The 22,722-nt window shown below is 44.4% G+C and overlaps 1 protein-coding gene across 1 annotated transcript in view; it reads left to right on the top strand.

Moving 5' to 3' along the window:
- JAKMIP2 (janus kinase and microtubule interacting protein 2) overlaps nt 1–22,722 on the top strand; it is a 178,144-nt gene that overhangs the window by 144,882 nt on the left and 10,540 nt on the right. Inside the window, exons 15-21 of the mRNA XM_075344611.1 lie at nt 4,620–4,718; nt 4,838–4,891; nt 4,970–5,035; nt 12,892–12,960; nt 14,286–14,363; nt 15,783–15,986; nt 22,071–22,136. Coding sequence (XP_075200726.1) covers nt 4,620–4,718; nt 4,838–4,891; nt 4,970–5,035; nt 12,892–12,960; nt 14,286–14,363; nt 15,783–15,986; nt 22,071–22,136 — 636 coding nt within the window. The remainder of the gene's footprint in view (nt 1–4,619; nt 4,719–4,837; nt 4,892–4,969; nt 5,036–12,891; nt 12,961–14,285; nt 14,364–15,782; nt 15,987–22,070; nt 22,137–22,722) is intronic.

Here is a 22,722-nt window from a genome sequence, read left to right as displayed (position 1 = left end):
TTAAGTCTGGATTTGAGCAAGTGAAATGCATGCTCAATTGGGTTAAGATCTGGTGATTGACTTGGCCATTGCAGAATGTTCCACTTTTTTGCACTCATGAACTCCTGGGTAGCTTTGGCTGTATGCTCGGGGTTATTGTCCATCTGTACTATGAAGCGCCGTCCGATCAACTTTGCGGCATTTGGCTGAATCTGGGCTGAAAGTATATCCCGGTACACTTCAGAATTCATCCGGCTACTCTTGTCTGCTGTTATGTCATCAATAAACACAAGTGACCCAGTGCCATTGAAAGCCATGCATGCCCATGCCATCACGTTGCCTCCACCATGTTTTACAGAGGATGTGGTATGCCTTGGATCATGTGCCGTTCCCTTTCTTCTCCAAACTTTTTTCTTCCCATCATTCTGGTACAGGTTGATCTTTGTATCATCTGTCCATAGAATACTTTTCCAGAACTGAGCTGGCTTCATGAGGTGTTTTTCAGCAAATTTAACTCTGGCCTGTCTATTTTTGGAATTGATGAATGGTTTGCATCTAGATGTGAACCCTTTGTATTTACTTTCATGGAGTCTTCTCTTTACTGTTGACTTAGAGACAGATACACCTACTTCACTGAGAGTGTTCTGGACTTCAGTTGATGTTGTGAACGGGTTCTTCTTCACCAAAGAAAGTATGCGGCGATCATCCACCACTGTTGTCATCCGTGGACGCCCAGGCCTTTTTGAGTTCCCAAGCTCACCAGTCAATTCCTTTTTTCTCAGAATGTACCCGACTGTTGATTTTGCTACTCCAAGCATGTCTGCTATCTCTCTGATGGATTTTTTCTTTTTTTTCAGCCTCAGGATGTTCTGCTTCACCTAAATTGAGAGTTCCTTAGACCGCATGTTGTCTGGTCACAGCAACAGCTTCCAAATGCAAAACCACACACCTGTAATCAACCCCAGACCTTTTAACTACTTCATTGATTACAGGTTAACGAGGGAGACGCCTTCAGAGTTAATTGCAGCCCTTAGAGTCCCTTGTCCAATTACTTTTGGTCCCTTGAAAAAGAGGAGGCTATGCATTACAGAGCTATGATTCCTAAACCCTTTCTCCGGTTTGGATGTGAAAACACTCATATTGCAGCTGGGAGTGTGCACTTTCAGCCCATATTATATATATAATTGTATTTCTGAACATGTTTTTGTAAACAGCTAAAATAACAAAACTTGTGTCACTGTCCAACTGTCCAAATATTTCTGGACCTAACTGTATATATTCAGTGTGTGTGTGTGTGTATATATATATATATATATATATATATATATATATGGTCCAGAAATATTTGAACAGTGACATAAGTTTTGTTATTTTAGCTGTTTACAAAAACATGTTCAGAAATACAATTATATATATAATATGGGCTGAAAGTGCACACTCCCAGCAGCAATATGAGAGTTTTCACATCCAAATCGGAGAAAGGGTTTAGGAATCATAGCTCTGTAATGCATAGCCTCCTCTTTTTAAAGGGACCAAAAGTAATTGGACAAGGGACTCTAAGGGCTGCAATTAACTCTGAAGGCGTCTCCCTCGTTAACCTGTAATCAATGAAGTAGTTAAAAGGTCTGGGGTTGATTACAGGTGTGTGGTTTTGCATTTGGAAGCTCTTGCTGTGACCAGACAACATGCAGTCTAAGGAACTCTCAATTGAGGTGAAGCAGAACATCCTGAGGCTGAAAAAAAGAAAAAATCCATCAGAGAGATAGCAGACATGCTTGGAGTAGCAAAATCAACAGTCGGGTACATTCTGAGAAAAAAGGAATTGACTGCTGAGCTTGGGAACTCAAAAAGGCCTGGGCGTCCACGGATGACAACAGTGGTGGATGATCGCCGCATACTTTCTTTGGTGAAGAAGAACCCGTTCACAACATCAACTGAAGTCCAGAACACTCTCAGTGAAGTAGGTGTATCTGTCTCTAAGTCAACAGTAAAGAGAAGACTCCATGAAAGTAAATACAAAGGGTTCACATCTAGATGCAAACCATTCATCAATTCCAAAAATAGACAGGCCAGAGTTAAATTTGCTGAAAAACACCCCATGAAGCCAGCTCAGTTCTGGAAAAGTATTCTATGGACAGATGAGACAAAGATCAACCTGTACCAGAATGATGGGAAGAAAAAAGTTTGGAGAAGAAAGGGAACGGCACATGATCCAAGGCACACCACATCCTCTGTAAAACATGGTGGAGGCAACGTGATGGCATGGGCATGCATGGCTTTCAATGGCACTGGGTCACTTGTGTTTATTGATGACATAACAGCAGACAAGAGTAGCTGGATGAATTCTGAAGTGTACCGGGATATACTTTCAGCCCAGATTCAGCCAAATGCCGCAAAGTTGATCGGACGGCGCTTCATAGTACAGATGGACAATGACCCCAAGCATACAGCCAAAGCTACCCAGTAGCAAAAGTGGAACATTCTGCAATGGCCAAGTCAATCACCAGATCTTAACCCAATTGAGCATGCATTTCACTTGCTCAAATCCAGACTTAAGACGGAAAGACCCACAAACAAGCAAGACCTGAAGGCTGCGGCTGTAAAGGCCTGGCAAAGCATTAAGAAGGAGGAAACCCAGCGTTTGGTGATGTCCATGGGTTCCAGACTTAAGGCAGTGATTGCCTCCAAAGGATTCGCAACAAAATATTGAAAATAAAAATTTTTTGTTTGGGTTTGGTTTATTTGTCCAATTACTTTTGACCTCCTAAAATGTGGAGTGTTTGTAAAGAAATGTGTACAATTCCTACAATTTCTATCAGATATTTTTGTTCAAACCTTCAAATTAAATGTTACAATCTGCACTTGAATTCTGTTGTAGAGGTTTCATTTCAAATCCAATGTGGTGGCATGCAGAGCCCAACTCGCGAAAATTGTGTCACTGTCCAAATATTTCTGGACCTAACTGTATATATACACACACACACAATACAGACCAAAAGTTTGGACACACCTTCTCGTTCGAAGAGTTCTCCTTATTTTCATGACTCTGAAAATTGTAGATTCACATTGAAGGCCTCATAACTATGAATTAACACATGTGGAAAGAAATACTTAACAAAAAAGTGTGAAACAACTGAAAATATGTCTTCTATTCTAGGTTCTTCAAAGTAGCCACCTTTTGCTTTGATTACTGCTTTGCACACTTTTGGCATTCTCTTGATGAGCTTCAAGAGGTAGTCACCGGAAATGGTCTTCCAACAGTCTTGCAGGAGTTTCCAGAGATGCTTAGCACTTGTTGGCCCTTTTGCCTTTACTCTGCGGTACAGCTCACCCCAAACCATCTCGTTTGGGTTCAGGTCTGGTGACTATGGAGGCCAGGTCATCTGGTGTAGCACCCCATCACTCTCCTTCTTAGTCAAATAGCCCTTACACAGCCTGGAGGTGTGTTTGGGGTCATTGTCCTATTGAAAAATAAATGATGGTCCAACTAAACGCAAACCGGATGGAATAGCATGCCGCTGCAAGATGCTGTGGTAGCCATGCTGGTTCAGCATGCCTTCAATTTTGAATAAATCCCCAACAGTGTCACTAGCAAAGCACCCCCACACCATCACACCTCCTCCTCCATGCTTCACGGTGAGAACCAGGCATGTAGAGTCTATCCATTCACCTTTTCTGCGTCACACAAAGACACGGTGGTTGGATCCAAAGATCTCAAATTTGGAATCATCAGACCAAAGTACAAATTTCCACTGGTCTAATATCCATTCCTTGTGTTCTTTAGCCCAAACAAGTCTCTTCTGCTTGTTGCCTGTCTTTAGCAGTGGTTTCCTAGCAGCTATTTTACCATGAAGGCTTGCTGCACAAAGTCTCCTCTTATCAGTCATTCTACAGATGTGTCTGCTGCTAGAACTCTGTGTGGTATTGACCTGATCTCTTGCTGCTGTTAACCTGCGATTTCTGAGACTGGTGACTCGAATAAACTTATCCTCTGCAGCAGAGGTGACACTTGGTCATCCTTTCCTGGGGTGGTCCTCATGTAAGCCAGTTTCTTTGTAGTGTTTGATGGTTTTTGCCACTGCACTTTGGGACATTTTAAAAGTTATCCCAATTTTTCGGACTGACTGACCTTCATTTCTTAAAAAAATGATGGCCACTCGTTTTTCTTTACTTATATTTTGTATTATGGCATGACAAAAGCAGCTAACAGTCTATTCAGTAGGACTATCAGCTGTGTATCCACCATACGTCTGCACAGCACAACTGATGGTCCCAACCTAATTTATAAGGCAAGAAATCCCACTTGTTAAACCTGACAGGGCACACATGTGAAGTGAGAATCATTTCCGGTGACTACCTCTTGAAGCTCATCAAGAGAATGTCAAGAGTGTGCAAAGCAGTAATCAAAGCAAAAGGTGGCCACTTTGAAGAACCTAGAATATAAGATATATTTTCAGTTGTTTCACAATTTTTTAAGTATTTTCATTCCACATTCCACATTCCACGTGTTAATTCATAGTTTTGATGCCTTCAATGTGAATCTACAATTTTCAGTCATGAAAATAAAGAAAACTCTTAGAATGAGAAGGTGTGTCCAAGCAACACATAATCAATGATGATTTTTGCATTTTGTTTTACAGGAGCGTGAGCGAAGGTCCCCACCATTCAATTTACAGATTCATCCATTTTCTGATGGAGTCAGTGCCCTACAGATTTACTGCATGAAGGAAGGTGTTAAGGTATGGGATGCACTATGTATTTCCAATTTATGAACAGTCACATGACTGAATGAGAGGCCAATACTGTCTACTAAAAGTGAAGAACTATTTAGCAATTTTTCCATTTTTTTTTTTTAAAGGATGTCAACATACCAGATCTGATCAAACAGCTAGATATTTTGGGAGACAATGGGGTAAGTAGTTGCCCATAGTTGATGCCCTTAAATAATTAAATCATATTTCACACTAACCTCACATTATTCTTCCATTAGAATCTAAGAAATGAGGAACAAGTTGCCATCATTCAGGCGAGCACTGTGCTGTCATTGGCCGAGAAGGTAATGTTAAAATATTAATCCGTTCTGGTGGTCTTTTGTATCTTTGCATCAATTAGCGTCTAGAAATGCCTACCAGGTATATTGTCTTAATGAGCTCTCATATATAATTCACCACTGCCTATGGCACTTACGATTATACAATACACAGCACGGCTTGGATGATGTCTCATCTATGACAGGAGAAAATATGAAGTCGTCACTTTGAAATAAATCTCTTAAATGAGGGCTTTGGTTAGCAAGTAGGAAAAACCACTAATGTGTAACAATGGTCCAGTGAACGTTCGGGGCCTTGCCATAATCCGCATAGTACCCATGAGAATGCAGGATGATTATTTTATGTGGTGTCATGGGTTCCTGGGATATGTTACACATATGTTCACTACTTATTCTCTACTTTAGAGATTCTATCAAGACGTTAAAAAAGAACCAGTCATTTTCCATCAAGTTTAACCTTCCTCCACCATAAATATGTAATTTTTTTACTTGGTATAAATATCATAGTTCTCCTGAATCTAATCTTCTTTTCCTGCACCTCTCTGTTCCTAGATATTATGTTTCCTGTATATAAATGTAGTCTTTTTAGCCAACTGGGAATGGTTCTCAAGAAGGCACCCAATGAGGAGTTAATGACCACACCCTCTTGGATAAAAAGAGATTGATATATAGGGGATAGGAGGCCATATATCACTAATGGAGAGGTGTTGGAACAAAAGAAAAATAACACATGATTCAGGAATATAGCATAATTTACAGCCAGTAAAACTATGAAATATTTAAGGCAAATATGAGGTCTTCTAGTATACGTACATTGGCAGTGGCAGGAGTAGTGTGTATTAAAGTGGTTGTCCAGTACGGTAATGTTAATAGTTTAACCTTAGGAAAGGTAATCAATACCAGATTGTGACACTCAGAACCACCTGCCAATAAGCTTTCTGGGGCGGTGGGTTATGGAGTTGCTCAGTTGTTGAGCTGGACAGCACAATTCAATCTTCTGCATAGCGGCTGCAGCCGGGTACTGTACATCTGCCCTAATTCTAATTAAAAAGGATGCAATTGCGGTACCCCCGTACAGCCAATATGCAGTTGATGAGTCTTTCCTGCACAATTGATCACTTTTGGCCACAGCCAGCATCAGTAACAACTGATCGGTGGGGGAACCGGGTGATTCAAGCTTGCTGATCTGGTATTCATGAGTCATGACCTGTCCGAAGGCTTGGGTCACATGACCGTATTTTTTACCCAAGTGTGATTTGATAAAACTTCAGATCGCAGTCTGACCAATGCCATGCTATGGGGCCATAGACATGTGCAATTTTTTCCCTCAGTGAGAGTCTGTCCTAGGAAAAGAATCGCAGTATGCACAAATTGCATCTGCAAATCGGGTCGCACCTGGCATTGGAAGTCATTGGGTCCGTAAGAAATAAATCGGATTGTTCTCAGATGACATCTAAGTTTGGTCTGATTTTCAAGAACTTACAGAATAGAGGAGATGGAGAAATTTTGTGACTGGCAGTCCGAATTTTCTCAGGTGAGAGAAAACATGGCCCAGTGACCCTGGCCTACGGATAAACCCTGAATAATAAAATACTGGACAACTCCGGTAATTTGATTTAAGCGGGCTTTACACGCTGCAATCTCGCTAGCGAGATCGCAAGCGATCGTACCCACCGCCGTCGGTTAAGTGACATGGGCATATCACTGCCCGTGTCACACAACCTCGCTTACCCCATCACACGCACTTACCTGCCCTGCGTCACACGGCAGGCGGCCAATAGAAATGGAGGGGCGGAGATGAGCGGGACGTAAACATCCCGCCCACCTCCTTCCTTCCGCATAGCCGGTGGAGGCAGGTAAGGAGATGTTCCTCGCTCCTGCGTTGTTATACACAGCGATGTGTGTTGCCGCAGAAGCGAAGAACAACATCACTAACATCCTGAAAACGATTATTTTGTTTCAGGACGACCTCTCGTTTAAGATCGCTCTTAAGTGTTACACACTGCAATCTGGTTAATGACACCGAATGTGCGTCACAAACAACGTGACCCCGACGATAATTCTTTAATGATATCGTAGCGTGTAAAGCCCGCTTTAGTCTTTATGTTATTATGGCTTCCGGAATTGTTGAAGTCTCTCAAATTTAAAGCATCCGCTGCATAGGAATAAAGAGTTGTGGTCTCTGTATGCTCCAGGAACCATATGGATTTGGAACTTGTAGAAAAAACATGGATGTACCTTTGTTGTCAAAGACATTTTTCTAATACCGCTATAAAAAATACAATACAGTAGCCTCACAACATCGCACCCAGTGTCTTTTCTGATTCCATTAAATTAATGTCAAAATAGCAACAAAAAGATTAATAAATATCCTCCAAAAATTAAGTATTACTTACAGCAAAGATGGGCTGCAGTGTGAACATCGCCAAGGCCAAAAACTAGTACTCTAGCATGATGCAGCTAAGCACCCACTAAGTGGAGGCATCACAGGTGCAGGAGGAGCAAATCACACACACACTTCCAAGGAATGGAGGGGGCAATTGCTAGATGATAAAACTGCACACTGATGGCTTGCATAGAGCACTGTTCACACATACAGATGCACAGTCACAAGCCCGCAGCCTATTAGGTGACGCCCATACTATTAGATCAGGCGGGCTGCCAAGCCGTACTCCATCTGTACACCATACAGGGACAGGAACTCTAATATGCAAGGCCTAACAGAAAGGGACCTGGCTGTATCCTATACAAAAAAATATGAGGTTTTAGTTGGTATTATGGCCATAAAATGAAAGCCTACAACCCTCATCACGGGAACCTCATGCTTGTAGGTCCCTACACTAAATATAAAAATAGCAACAAAAAGAGAAATAAATATCCTCCAAAAATTAAGTATTACTTACAGCAAAGATGGGCTGCAGTGTGTACATCGCCCAGGCCAAAAACTAGTGCTCTAATACCGGCTAGAATATTAGTTTTTGGCATGGGCGATGTACACACTGTAGCCCATCTTTGCATTAAATTAATGTCAAAACTATTTGGCAATACATTCTTGTGGCCATATTTTATCATATACTGCATGGAAACAGCCGTATATCCCATACTAGGAAAGTCAAATGTCCACACAACATTACATGGTATTTTGTTTTACTATGATACTTTACAAAGGGAAGCCTGACACCTAGTGGTACATTGGTGTGGTACATCCAAAACCTGGTTAACCCTTGTCTGGTACTTTGAAAAAAATATCACTAATTGTACCAATAATCTGCATGGAGTCACATTGACCCAGTGCTACCAGACAAGGGTTAAAAAGGTACCAACACATGTAAACACACATAGTGAAACCTACATATAGATGTATAAAGCTTTGAATTTATTAATATTGCCATCGGGTTTTGAAAAGGTTTACTGCGGGGACGGACATCATGTGTGCAACCTGTGCAGCCACATAGGAGCCAAGACATCATTTCTACCTCCAAAGCAGGTGGAATTGTGCACTTAAGATAAGCTAATGGGCTGCACAGTGCCCTTATACTGCTCCTGCACAGGGTCCATATACTGTTCCTGCACGGGGGCGCATATACTGCTCCTGCACAGGGCCATATACTGCTCCTGCACAGGGCCATATACTGCTCCTGCACAGGGGCCATATACTGCTCCTGCACAGGGCCATATACTGCTCCTGCACAGGGGCCATATACTGCTCCTGCACAGGGCCATATACTGCTCCTGCACAGGGGCCATATACTGCTCCTGCACAGGGCCATATACTGCTCCTGCACAGGGGCCATATACTGCTCCTGCACAGGGGCCATATACTGCTCCTGCACAGGGGCCATATACTGCTCCTGCACAGGGCCATATACTGCTCTTGCACAGGGCCATATACTGCTCCTGCACGGGGGTGCATATACTCTTCCTGCACAGGGCCCATATACTGCTCCTGCACAGGGCCCTTATACTGCTCCTGCACAGGGCCATATACTGCTCCTGCACAGGGGCCATATACTGCTCCTGCACAGGGCCATATACTGCTCCTGCACAGGGGCCATATACTGCTCCTGCACAGGGCCATATACTGCTCCTGCACAGGGCCCTTATACTGCTCCTGCACAGGGCCATATACTGCTCCTGCACAGGGGCCATATACTGCTCCTGCACAGGGCCATATACTGCTCCTGCACAGGGCCCTTATACTGCTCCTGCACAGGGCCATATACTGCTCCTGCACAGGGCCCTTATACTGCTCCTGCACAGGGCCATATACTGCTCTTGCACAGGGCCATATACTGCTCCTGCACGGGGGCGCATATACTCTTCCTGCACAGGGCCCATATACTGCTCCTGCACAGGGCCCATATACTGCTCCTGCACAGGGGCCATATACTGCTCCTGCACGGGGTCCATATACTGCTCCTGCACAGGGCCATATACTGCTCCTGCACAGGGCCCATATACTGCTCCTGCACGGGGGCGCATATACTCTTCCTGCACAGGGCCCATATACTGATCCTGCACAGGGCCCATATACTGCTTCTGCACAGGGGCCATATACTGCTCCTACACAGGGTCCATATACTGCTCCTGCACAGGGCCCATATACTGCTCCTGCACAGGGCCCATATATTGCTCCTGCACGGGGCCCATATACTGCTCCTGCACAGGGCCCTTATACTGCTCCTGCACGGGGGCGCATATACTCTTCCTGCACAGGGCCAATATACTGCTCCTGCACGGGGGCCATATACAGTTCCTACACAGGGTCCACACTGCTCTTGCATAGGGCCCTTATACTGCTCCTGCACAGGGCCCATATACTGCTCCTACAAAGGGCCCATATACTGCTCCTGCATGGGGCCCATATACTGCTCCTACACAGGGCCCATATACTGCTCCTGCATGGGGCCCATATACTGCTCCTGCACAGGGCCCTTATACTGCTCCTGCACGGGGGCGCATATAATCTTCCTGCACAGGGCCAATATACTTCTCCTGCACGTGGGCCATATACAGTTCCTACACAGGGTCCATACTGCTCCTGCACAGGGGCCATATACTGCTCCTGCACAGGGCCCATATACTGCTCCTGCACAGTTCCCATATACAGTACTTTTCCTGCACAGGGCCCATATACTGCTCCTGCACAGGGTCCATATACTACTCCTGCACAGTGCCCATATACAGTACTTTTCCTGCACAGGGCCCATATACTGTTCCTGCACAGGGGTTCATATACTGCTCCTGCACAGGGCCAATATACTGTTCCTGCATGGGGCCAATATACTGTTCCTGCATGGGGTCCATATACTGCTCCTGCACAGGGCCCATATACTGCTCCTGCACAGGGCCCATATACTGCTCCTGCACAGTTCCCATATACAGTACTTTTCCTGCATAGGGCCCATATACTGCTCCTGCACAGGGTCCATATACTACTCCTGCACAGTGCCCATATACAGTACTTTTCCTGCTCAGGGCCCATATACTGTTCCTGCACAGGGGTTCATATACTGCTCCTGCACAGGGGCCATATACTGTTCCTGCATGGGGCCAATATACTGTTCCTGCATGGGGCCAATATACTGTTCCTGCATGGGGGCCCATATACTGCTCCTGCACAGGGGCCATATACTGCTCCTACACAGGGTCCATATACTGCTCCTGCACAGGGCCCATATACTGCTCCTGCACAGGGCCCATATACTGCTCCTGCACAGGGCCCATATATTGCTCCTGCACGGGGCCCATATACTGCTCCTGCACAGGGCCCTTATACTGCTCCTGCACAGGGCCCATATACTGCTCCTACACAGGGCCCATATACTGCTCCTGCACAGGGCCCTTATACTGCTCCTGCACGGGGGCGCATATAATCTTCCTGCACAGGGCCAATATACTTCTCCTGCACGCGGGCCATATACAGTTCCTACACAGGGTCCATACTGCTCCTGCACAGGGGCCATATACTGCTCCTGCACAGGGCCCATATACTGCTCCTGCACAGTTCCCATATACAGTACTTTTCCTGCATAGGGCCCATATACTGCTCCTGCACAGGGTCCATATACTACTCCTGCACAGTGCCCATATACAGTACTTTTCCTGCACAGGGCCCATATACTGTTCCTGCACAGGGGTTCATATACTGCTCCTGCACAGGGCCAATATACTGTTCCTGCATGGGGCCAATATACTGTTCCTGCATGGGGTCCATATACTGCTCCTGCACAGGGCCCATATACTGCTCCTGCACAGGGCCCATATACTGCTCCTGCACAGTTCCCATATACAGTACTTTTCCTGCATAGGGCCCATATACTGCTCCTGCACAGTGCCCATATACAGTACTTTTCCTGCACAGGGCCCATATACTGTTCCTGCACAGGGGTTCATATACTGCTCCTGCACAGGGCCAATATACTGTTCCTGCATGGGGCCAATATACTGTTCCTGCATGGGGCCAATATACTGTTCCTGCATGGGGGCCCATATACTGCTCCTGCACAGGGGCCATATACTGCTCCTACACAGGGTCCATATACTGCTCCTGCACGGGGCCCATATACTGCTCCTGCACAGGGCGCTTATACTGCTCCTGCACGGGGGCGCATATACTCTTCCTGCACAGGGCCAATATACTGCTCCTGCACGGGGGCCATATACAGTTCCTACACAGGGTCCACACTGCTCTTGCATAGGGCCCTTATACTGCTCCTGCACAGGGCCCATATACTGCTCCTACACAGGGCCCATATACTGCTCCTGCATGGGGCCCATATACTGCTCCTACACAGGGCCCATATACTGCTCCTGCATGGGGCCCATATACTGCTCCTGCACAGGGCCCTTATACTGCTCCTGCACGGGGGCGCATATAATCTTCCTGCACAGGGCCAATATACTTCTCCTGCACGTGGGCCATATACAGTTCCTTCACAGGGTCCATACTGCTCCTGCACAGGGGCCATATACTGCTCCTGCACAGGGCCCATATACTGCTCCTGCACAGGGTCCATATACTACTCCTGCACAGTGCCCATATACAGTACTTTTCCTGCACAGGGCCCATATACTGTTCCTGCACAGGGGTTCATATACTGCTCCTGCACAGGGCCAATATACTGTTCCTGCATATGGCCAATATACTGTTCCTGCATGGGGTCCATATACTGCTCCTGCACAGGGCCCATATACTGCTCCTGCACAGTTCCCATATACAGTACTTTTCCTGCATAGGGCCCATATACTGCTCCTGCACAGGGTCCATATACTGCTCCTGCACAGGGGTTCATATACTGCTCCTGCACAGGGCCAATATACTGTTCCTGCACGGGGTCCAATATACTGTTCCTGCATGGGGGCCAATATACTGTTCCTGCATGGGGGCCCATATACTCTTCCTGCACATGGCCCATATACTGCTCCTGCACAGGGCCCATATAATGTTCCTGCACAGGGCCCATATACTGCTCCTGCACGGGGGCCCATACACTGCTCCTGCACGGGGGTCCATATACTGTTCCAGCACGGGGGCCCATATACTGTTCCAGCACCGGGGCCCATATACTGTTCCAGCACTGGGGCCTCTTCTGTCTGTGTCCGCTCCTGCTTTACTTTATAGCCAAGGACAGATCCTCAGAGAACTGAGATTTCACCTTACATGATAGTAGAATTCTAATGTCTCTGCTTAATTTAAATAATGTCAACTGAGAACTGAGAAAAGTGGAAATTCTGGTAATAATAATATATATTAATAGAAAATCATAATGAACTGTGCTAATAAAACACAATTCAGAGCAGTTTCTATGTGCAAAACCTTGTATGTCACTGGGTACAATTTTCATTGTGTGTCTTGACAGTGGATACAACAGATTGAAGGAGCTGAAGCCGCACTTCATCGGAAGATGATGGAGTTGGAGAGTGACATGGTAAGTAGCTGCACACTTTACTTGCATGCCATACAAGAAATGTTGATTCTAATATACAGAAAAAAGAGTGCTGAGTAACTCTGGGTGATCTTACACAAATAAAGGTGACTAACCAGACCTCAAGGTGTACGAATTAGGCACAAATTGAGAGTTTTTGGAGTATCAACGCTGCAGCTGGGAGTACCAGGGAGTGATGGAGTGGGGCATCCAGGTATTAGAACCCTCCACGGGTAGGGGGGATGCCCCGGGACTCGGTGATGGTGTTTGGGGAGTGCCGTGGGGAGCGAAGGGGGTCACTTGCGTACTCACTCAGTCCATTAAGCTGACACCGACAACTGGATAAACCAAAGTTCTGGATACCACTGCCACTGAGGGGAGCTAGTTCGGGTCTCGTCCCCAATGGTGCTGCCTGATGATTCGTGACCTGCCTCCTGGCACTAAGTTTACTGCTCTGTTGGTCCCAGTAGTATGTAACTTGCCGGGTCCCACTCCCCACTATGGCTAAGTGTGGGACCTTGCTCTCAGGGTTCACGCTTGGGATTTCCTGGACCGTTTCAGTGGAAAGTCCTTTCCCCCTCATTGCGCTAGTACCCCGATTTTGGAGCGGGTGGATGGCGGATCTTTGAAGGCTCCGTTCTCGTCGGGTAAATTGTCAGGTTGCCTGAAGCTACTCCCTGACCTAGTGTCCATGTACCCCGGTCGTGCCCTGGTCCCAGCCCGGTGATGGTGCAATTCCGTCCTCCTCGACAGTTCTGTGCCCATTGCCACGATCCCCTGCGACCAGGGGTCCAGCTCCTCTAGGCCCAGACCACCGTCTGCCACCTAGATAACTTCCTAGGAGCCCTCCTCCCGACCTCCTCTCTCCTTCACTTCCAACGCACTTCTCTCTCTCCTGAAACTCCTGACCTCCCCTAACCAATGCCCCAAGTGAGCGACCCTATTCCACTCAGGCCGTCCACTGGTGTGTCTGGTGGGTGTGGTGCAGAGTGTACCTAGGATTATGATTAACTGATGTAGGCAACACCATGTAGTTGGGGACCCATAACCAAGAAGGAGGTGGATATTGCACGGGAGGGCAGATTGTACAATACCCTGTGACGACCTGATAGTCCAGGGGCGTCACATAGGTAACAGCAGGTAACAGCACTCAGTGTACTTAAGGATTTAAGGAGCTCTTGAATTTTTTACTTTTATTTTTTGAAGGTGAAGGGGTAGATATGTATAATCACGTTGAAAATTATCAGTGTAATAAATAATTAGTTATAATGATGTTTTTAATATCTGTAAATGTGCAGAGAATCAAGTATAATATTTTATTCCCTTAGGAGCAGTTCTGTAAACTGAAGGGGTATTTGGAGGAAGAACTGGATTACAGGAAGCAGGCCCTGGACCAAGCGTACATGGTTTGTACATCGTGACCATATACATATAGTATATTACTGCCGTGCATTCTAAAGACTAACGCCCCAAGTATTCTACAGAGGCAGTGGGTATGTTCATCCAGATGGGACACAACACTATAAATGTCTTTTATGACTCCGTCCTTTAATGGTTAATTTAGCATAGAGTAAATGAAGCTGCAACTTAGCTTAGCTACATGATAAAGATATAGCGGTAAATCATGTTTAGTAAATTTATAAATCCCCTAAGAACCGGGCAGTTTTTTGTTTTTGTGCTCTGATTTTTTCCTCCCCTTTTTTCAAGAGTCATGATAACCTAAAACAGAGGTCACCCTACACTGTTTAAAATTATTTCTGGAAAATTAAATACATTTAAAAAAAAGAAAACTTGGGGTCCCCGCAAAATTGGATCACCAGCCAATGTGAAGCTGACAACTGGGGCCTGTTATTCTCAGAGTCGGAAGGGCCATGGTTATTGGGCCCTCTCCAGCTTAAAAATAGCAGACCACAACCGCCCCAGAAGTGGCGCATCCATTAGTTGTGCCAATACTGGCGCTTCCCCTCGGCTCATCTAATATGTGCCACTTCTTGGGCTGGCTGTGGGCAGCTATTTTTAGGCTGGTGAGGGCCAAATAACCATGGGCCTGCCAACCCTAATTATATGAGCACCCAGTTGTTTGCTGTTCCTTGGCTGGTTTTGTAAAATAGAAGCTTGAGAAAGGATCTGATGAACTGAAATCACTTTTTCAGTTAAGGGACACTTACAGGCTCTTTGTTTTCCCGCACATTCATCTTTGATAGGGTCTGAGAGGACCTCAAAAACGACAAATCGAGAGTTAGAAACTTTCCTTATTGGACTGTCAGAATGAGCGCACTGACAGATTTTCAGTTAACCCGTTTTGCGGTTATAGAAGGAAAAGGTCCAAATTTAGTATTGAACCCAATTCTAAAAATTATTTTTTTTTTACCAAAAATGCCTGCATTTATGTAAAAATTGTCCCCAGAAGGTGGACAGCCCCTATGAATTAAAACACAGACAGTGGAGGACTCATGTGCAAAAAATAAAGTGTTTGGTCCCTTTGAAGTCCAGTAGCTAAGCAGAATGCCCAATTTCACCCTCTTTAGGAGGGGAGTAGGCCCCCTTAGCTTCTTGGCCCCTGTCCAGCTGCCAACTTTGCACCAGTGATATGTCCACGTCAGGATGACTAAAGTTCTAGTCACTTTTGCAGTGCCCCTTTGTGGCAGATAGCTTAAATGGTCAAATGGAAAGACAATCAGTAAGGTTTACTGATTACCCTAAGTTGGAAATGATGTGTTGAACATTTCACGAATTTAGGAAAATAGGCAAAGAAAAAAAGACAAAAGTGGAACTGTACATGTGATTTTCATGTCTTCTTCTCTGATTGACTACTGACTGAACAGCGAATTCAAGAACTGGAGGCCACTCTGTACAACGCATTGCAGCAGGAATCCGTCATTAAATTTGGAGAGCTACTCAATGACAAGCAACAAGATGAACTCAGAATGGCTGTGGAAAAGCTGAGGCGGCAAATGTTACGCAAAAGCCGAGAATTCGACTGCCAGATCCTGCAGGAGAGAATGGAGCTTCTCCAACAAGCGCACCAGGTACTAAAGGCAGAAACTGGGGTATTTCATAAAGGAAACATTGCGAGGTAGACCTAATAGTCCTTCTCTAGACAATTCATCCCCAAAATTTACTGAGAATATAGTCAACACCTCAATCATATATATCCTCTGTGCTAAATGTATGTTAACAGTGAGCATCAGATGCTTCATGTTGAAATCTGCAGCATTATAATATTGGAGGACTTTGCTCTCATTTAGAGTAAAGGTTTTATAAGTTATGCTCCTAAATAGTGTAATCATGTTCCATGTAGAGTGTATATTTGCATGGCAAATTTTATTAAGTCAATTAAAAATGTCTCACCATCATAGCACAATGTACATACAGGTGCATTTTAAATTAGAACATAATCAAAAAGTTAATTTATTTCAGTAATTCAATACAAATAGGGAAATGCATACAGTTAGGTCCAGAAATATTTGGACAGTGACACAATTTTCGCGAGTTGGGCTCTGCATGCCACCACATTGGATTTGAAATGAAATCTCTACAACAGAATTCAAATGCAGATTGTAACGTTTAATTTGAAGGTTTGAACAAAAATATCTGATAGAAATTGTAGGAATTGTACACATTTCTTTACAAACACTCCACATTTTAGGAGGTCAAAAGTAATTGGACAAATAAACCAAACCCAAACAAAATATTTTTATTTTCAATATTTTGTTGCGAATCCTTTGGAGGCAATCACTGCCTTAAGTCTGGAACCCATGGACATCACCAAACGCTGGGTTTCCTCCTTCTTAATGCTTTGCCAGGCCTTTACAGCCGCAGCCTTCAGGTCTTGCTTGTTTGTGGGTCTTTCCGTCTTAAGTCTGGATTTGAGCAAGTGAAATGCATGCTCAATTGGGTTAAGATCTGGTGATTGACTTGGCCATTGCAGAATGTTCCACTTTTTTGCACTCATGAACTCCTGGGTAGCTTTGGCTGTATGCTTGGGGTCATTGTCCATCTGTACTATGAAGCGCCGTCCGATCAACTTTGCGGCATTTGGCTGAATTTGGGCTGAAAGTATATCCCGGTACACTTCAGAATTCATCCGGCTACTCTTGTCTGCTGTTATGTCATCAATAAACACAAGTGACCCAGTGCCATTGAAAGCCATGCATGCCCATGCAATCACGTTGCCTCCACCATGTTTTACAGAGGATGTGGTGTGCCTTGGATCATGTGCCGTTCCCTTTCTTCTCCAAACGTTTTTCTTCCCATCATTCTGGTACAGGTTGATCTTTGTCTCATCTGTCCATAGAATACTTTTCCAGAACTGAGCTGGCTTCATGAGGTGTTTTTCAGCAAATTTAACTCTGGCCTGTCTATTTTTGGAATTGATGAATGGTTTGCATCTAGATGTGAACCCTTTGTATTTACTTTCATGGAGTCTTCTCTTTACTGTTGACTTAGAGACAGATAGACCTACTTCACTGAGAGTGTTCTGGACTTCAGTTGATGTTGTGAACGGGTTCTTCTTCACCAAAGAAAGTATGCGGCGATCATCCACCACTGTTGTCATCCGTGGACGCCCAGGCCTTTTTGAGTTCCCAAGCTCACAAGTCAATTCCTTTTTTCTCAGAATGTACCCGACTGTTGATTTTGCTACTCCAAGCATGTCTGCTATCTCTCTGATGGATTTTTTCTTTTTTTTCAGCCTCAGGATGTTCTGCTTCACCTCAATTGAGAGTTCCTTAGACCGCATGTTTTCTGGTCACAGCAACAGCTTCCAAATGCAAAACCACACACCTGTAATCAACCCCAGACCTTTTAACTACTTCATTGATTACAGGTTAATGAGGGAGACGCCTTCAGAGTTAATTGCAGCCCTTAGAGTCCCTTGTCCAATTACTTTTGGTCCCTTGAAAAAGAGGAGGCTATGCATTACAGAGCTATGATTCCTAAACCCTTTCTCCGATTTGGATGTGAAAACTCTCATATTGCAGCTGGGAGTGTGCACTTTCAGCCCATATTATATATATAATTGTATTTCTGAACATGTTTTTGTAAACAGCTAAAATAACAAAACTTGTGTCACTGTCCAAATATTTCTGGACCTAACTGTATATTATATGGAGTCATTACACACAGATTGATCTATTCCAAGTGTTTATTTCTGCTGATGCTGATGATTATGGCTTACAGCCAATGAAAACACACAAGTCATTATCTCAGAAAATTAGAATGACAAAACACCTGCAAAGGTTTCCTAAGCATTTAAAATGGTCCCTTAGTCTGGTTCTGTAGGCTACACAATCATATGGAAGACTGCTGACTTGACAGATGTCCAGAAGCCAGTCATTGAGACACTCCTCAAGGAGAATAAGCCACAAAATGTCATTGCTAAAGAAGCTGGCTGCTCACAGAGTGCCATATCCAAGCATATTATTGGACAGTTGAGTGGAAGGAAAAAGTATAGTAGAAAAAGGCACACAAGCAATGCGCAATGCCAAGGATGCACATCCAGCTGAAAATGGTGATTGAACTGACTGGCTCTCCTCCTCAACAGTACCAGTTTCATTCCCTTTCTTTGACCATGATCCTTACGACATATATATATATATATATATATATATATATATATATATATATATATATATATATATATATATATATATATTATATAAACATACACTGTATACATATGTACTGTGGTGAGCACACTCCTCACATTTTTGTGATATGATACTTTGATACAAGGTAAAGTAGTCAGTGTACAGCTTGTATAAGTGGGAATTTGGTGTGCCCGCTAAGTAACTCAACACACAGCCATTAATGTCTAAACCGCTGGCAACAAAAGTGACTACACCCCTAAGGGAAAATGAAAAATTGAGCCCAATTAGCCATTTTCCCTCTTCAGTGTCATGTGACTCATTAATGTTACAAGGTCTGAGGTGTGACTGGGGAGCAGGTGTATTAAATTTGTCATACTGGTCACTGGAAGTTCAACATTACACCTCATGGCAAATAATTCTCTGAGGATCTGAAAAGAAAGAATTGTTGCATTCCATAAAGCCTAGGCTATAAGAAGATTGCAAACACCCTGAAACTGAGCTGCAGCATGGTATATAGCGGTTTAACAAGACAGGATCCACTCAGAACAGGCCTCGCCATTGTCGACCAAAGAAGTTTAGTGCACATGCTCATCAAAATAGACATTTTACTGTTGCCAGTATCACTGCAGAAGTGTAACACCTGCTTGGATCCACAGACTCAGACAGGCTGTAATGGACAGGCTAGAGGGAAGCCACTCACCAAGCAGGACCCCCAGAACCCTGAAACCCTTTAACCCCTATACAGGGATTTGGAATTACACGGGGCCCTGGAGATCACTACCTGTGGAAGGCAGCAGTCCAGAGAGTAGTCATCAGGCAGGGTTAAACCAGGAATTGCAAAACAGGGACAGAATCGGACGGCCAGGACGTCATCAGCAAACAAAGCAGAGGTCAAATCCGGATCGGGCAGCAAGGTACAAAACAGACAGGCAGAAGGGTAGTCAGAACACAAGCAAGGTCAACGCACAGGAATCAAAATACAAATCGCACAGGAGCCAGGAGTACAAAACTATCTCTGGCAGTGGTCACATGACAGGAGGGGGAATAAGAAGGGTGTAGTGTCTTCCCATTGGCTGCAGGTGAATGATAGCAACTTCAGCTGGAAGACACACACCACCTACAGTTAGCCAGTGGTACTGAAGGTTCCAGGGAAACCCAGCCTAGTGGATGAGCGGAGCCTGCGCCCAGCAGAGCCACGAGCACAGACCCCTCTCCCATCACCAGCACTATCCATGGCGGGAACACGGCATTGCCCGGTGACCGGAGCAGAAGTCGCAGGAGCGTACTCCGGTGGAGATATGACAAGAAGTTACAAGGGTGGGGGGCGAGGTCAGCCTGTAAGTGCTGAAACTACATTTCTTCAAATTGATCTGCATGGCTGTTGTCCCAGAAGGAAGCACCTTTTAAAGAGAAGAAATAAGAAAAATCCAGCGCTATCCTCAAATCATTTAAAAAAATGTCTTTTTAGTTCAATAAACTTGTTAAAAGTCGATCAGATAAGCAGCAGACAGTATCAAATAATATGATAGAACAGTTTTGTTCTTTCATATTATTTGAAACTATCTGCTGCTTATCTGATGGACTTTTAACAAATTTACTGAAATGAAAAGAATTTTTTTTTAAATAATTTGAGGACAGCGCTGGATTTGTCTTATTTCTGGAGTTCATGACAACCCTGCCATTCCGTGTGCAGTATCCCAGCTGATACCAGATAGCAGCTGATCGGTGAGCTGAATTTTTCTTTGTTTAATCTTTTAAAGAGGGTTCGCTAGAAAGCTTGCAAACAGTTTGCTGAAGTCAAGCAGACTAAGGGGTACTTCACACACCGCAAGATCGCTGCTGAATCACGGGTTTTGTGACGCAGCAATGACCTCATTAGCGATCTCGCTGTGTGTGACACTGAGCAGTGATCTGGCCCCTGCTGTGAGATCGCTGCTCGATACACACAGCCCTGGTTCGTTTTTTTATTGTTGCTCTCCCACTGATAAGCACACATCGCTGTGTGTGACAGCGAGAGAGCAACAATCCTGAATGTGCAGGGAGCAGGAGCCGGCGTCTGACAGCCTGCGGTAAGCTGTAACCAAGGTAAACATCGGGTAACCAAGGTGGTTACCCGATATTTACCTTCGTTACCAGCCTCCGCAGCTCTCACGCTGCCAGTGCCGGCTCCTGCTCCCTGCACACACCCAGCTAAGCGGTGTGCGCTGGTAACTAAGGTAAACATCGGGTAGCCATACCTGATGTTTACCTTAGTTACCAGTGTCCGTAGCTTCCAGACGCCGGCTCCGTGCAAGCGCAGCGTCGCTTGCACGTCGCTGCTGGCTGGGGGCAGGTCACTGGTCGCTGGTGAGATCTGCCTGTTTGACAGCTCACCAGCGCCCATGTAGCGACGCAGCAGCGATCCTGACCAGGTCAGATCGCTGGTGGGATCGCTGCTGCGTCGCTAAAGTGTGACGGTACCCTAAGGACATGCCTTTCTGGAACCATGTCCTGTGGTCTGATGAGACCAAGATAAAAATTAATTGATTCAGATATTGTCAATTGCATGTGGCAGAAACCAGGTGATGAGTATAAAGACAAATGTGTCTTGCCTACAGTCAAGCATGGGGGTGGGAATATTATGGTTTGGGGCATGAGTGCTACTGGCTGTGGGGAGTTACAGTTCATTGAGGGAACCATGAATGCCAGCATGTACTGTGACATACTGAAGCACAGCATGATCATATTCTAACATGATAATGACCCAAAATACACCTCCAAGACCAGCACTGCTTTGCTAAAGAAACTGAGAGTAAAGGTGCTGGACTAGCCAAGCATGTTTCCAAATCTAAACCCATAGGAGCATCTTTGGGGCATCCTCAAACAGAAGGTGGAGAAGCTAAGGTATCTAACATCCACCAGCTCCATGATGTGGTCATGGAATAGTAGAAGAGGATTCCAGTGGCTCATGTGAAGCTCTAGTGAACTCCATGGCTAAGAGAGTTAAGGCAGTGCTTCAAAAATAATAGTGGCCACATAAAATATAGATACTTTGGACACCATTTGGCTATTTTCACTTAGGAGTGTACTCACTTTTGTTGCAAGCTACAGTATTTTGACATTAATGGCTGTGTGTTGAGTTATTTAGAGGGCACCAAATTTACACTGTTATACAAGCTGTATACTGACTACTTTACATTGTATCAAAGCGTTATATCTTCAGTGTTGTCACATGAAAAGATCTAATAAAATATTTACAAAAATATACTATTTTTGTATGAGCTGTGAAAATAACTACATGACACATATAGGTCCTCACAACTTATATGAAGCATAGTACAAACTTAAGGGGGACATTATGTATATTTGTGATCTGAAACGGTTTTAGTTAAAAATAGATAATAAAAATGTAACCACACACACATGATTTCCCTTCACATTTGGTCAATGTAAAACCAGTAAGTGGATTTAAGGTCAAGACTTCAAAGAGTTTGTCTACTATTTATAGTTGCACTGAATTTCAATATTTCTCTTTGATTTTAGAGAATCCGAGACCTGGAGGATAAAACAGATATTCAGAAGAGACAGATTAAAGACTTAGAGGAAAAGGTTGGTTGTAAAAATTAATAACTTTGATTCCTAAATAAAAATGTTTCCCTTATGGAAACATGTGGTTACGAACTTACGACAAAAAAAAGCTTATAGAGTCAGTGTGCTGAACATATGTCCAGAAAATTCTTCATGTGTAAGGCTGAATGTAGGGCTTGTCATCAATCATCCATATAGCATAACAATAATGGTAAAGGTTCCCATACACATTAGACTAATGTCGGCCATTTTCAGCAGGCTCGATTCACAGTCTAATGTGTATGGGGTTCTCCTGACTGTTCCCAGATAGATGATATCAGAGAATACAATAATAAAACACCTTGACTTGTCCGAGTTCAGAATCCCGATCCTGGTTTCTTTGTTGAGATGTTGCTGCTTGAAGAGTCTCTCGTAGAGACCATAGAAGATCTCTGCAAATCGAGTGCTCCTGTGTATGGAAGTGTTGGGAGAGATTTTTGCTGGCAAATCGGGCAGCCATCGTTCGTATAACAGCTATTGTGTATAGGGCCCTTAAAACTCACTCTAATTCATAAATATTTACTGCAGTACTACCATAGAGTAAAAAAGCCTTACATAGACAGCATTG

The sequence above is a fragment of the Anomaloglossus baeobatrachus genome, chromosome 4 (assembly GCF_048569485.1).
Source record: "Anomaloglossus baeobatrachus isolate aAnoBae1 chromosome 4, aAnoBae1.hap1, whole genome shotgun sequence".
NCBI lineage: Eukaryota > Metazoa > Chordata > Amphibia > Anura > Aromobatidae > Anomaloglossus > Anomaloglossus baeobatrachus.
The sequence above is the reverse complement of the archived record's forward strand: the minus strand, read 5'-3'. Positions and strand labels throughout refer to the sequence as shown.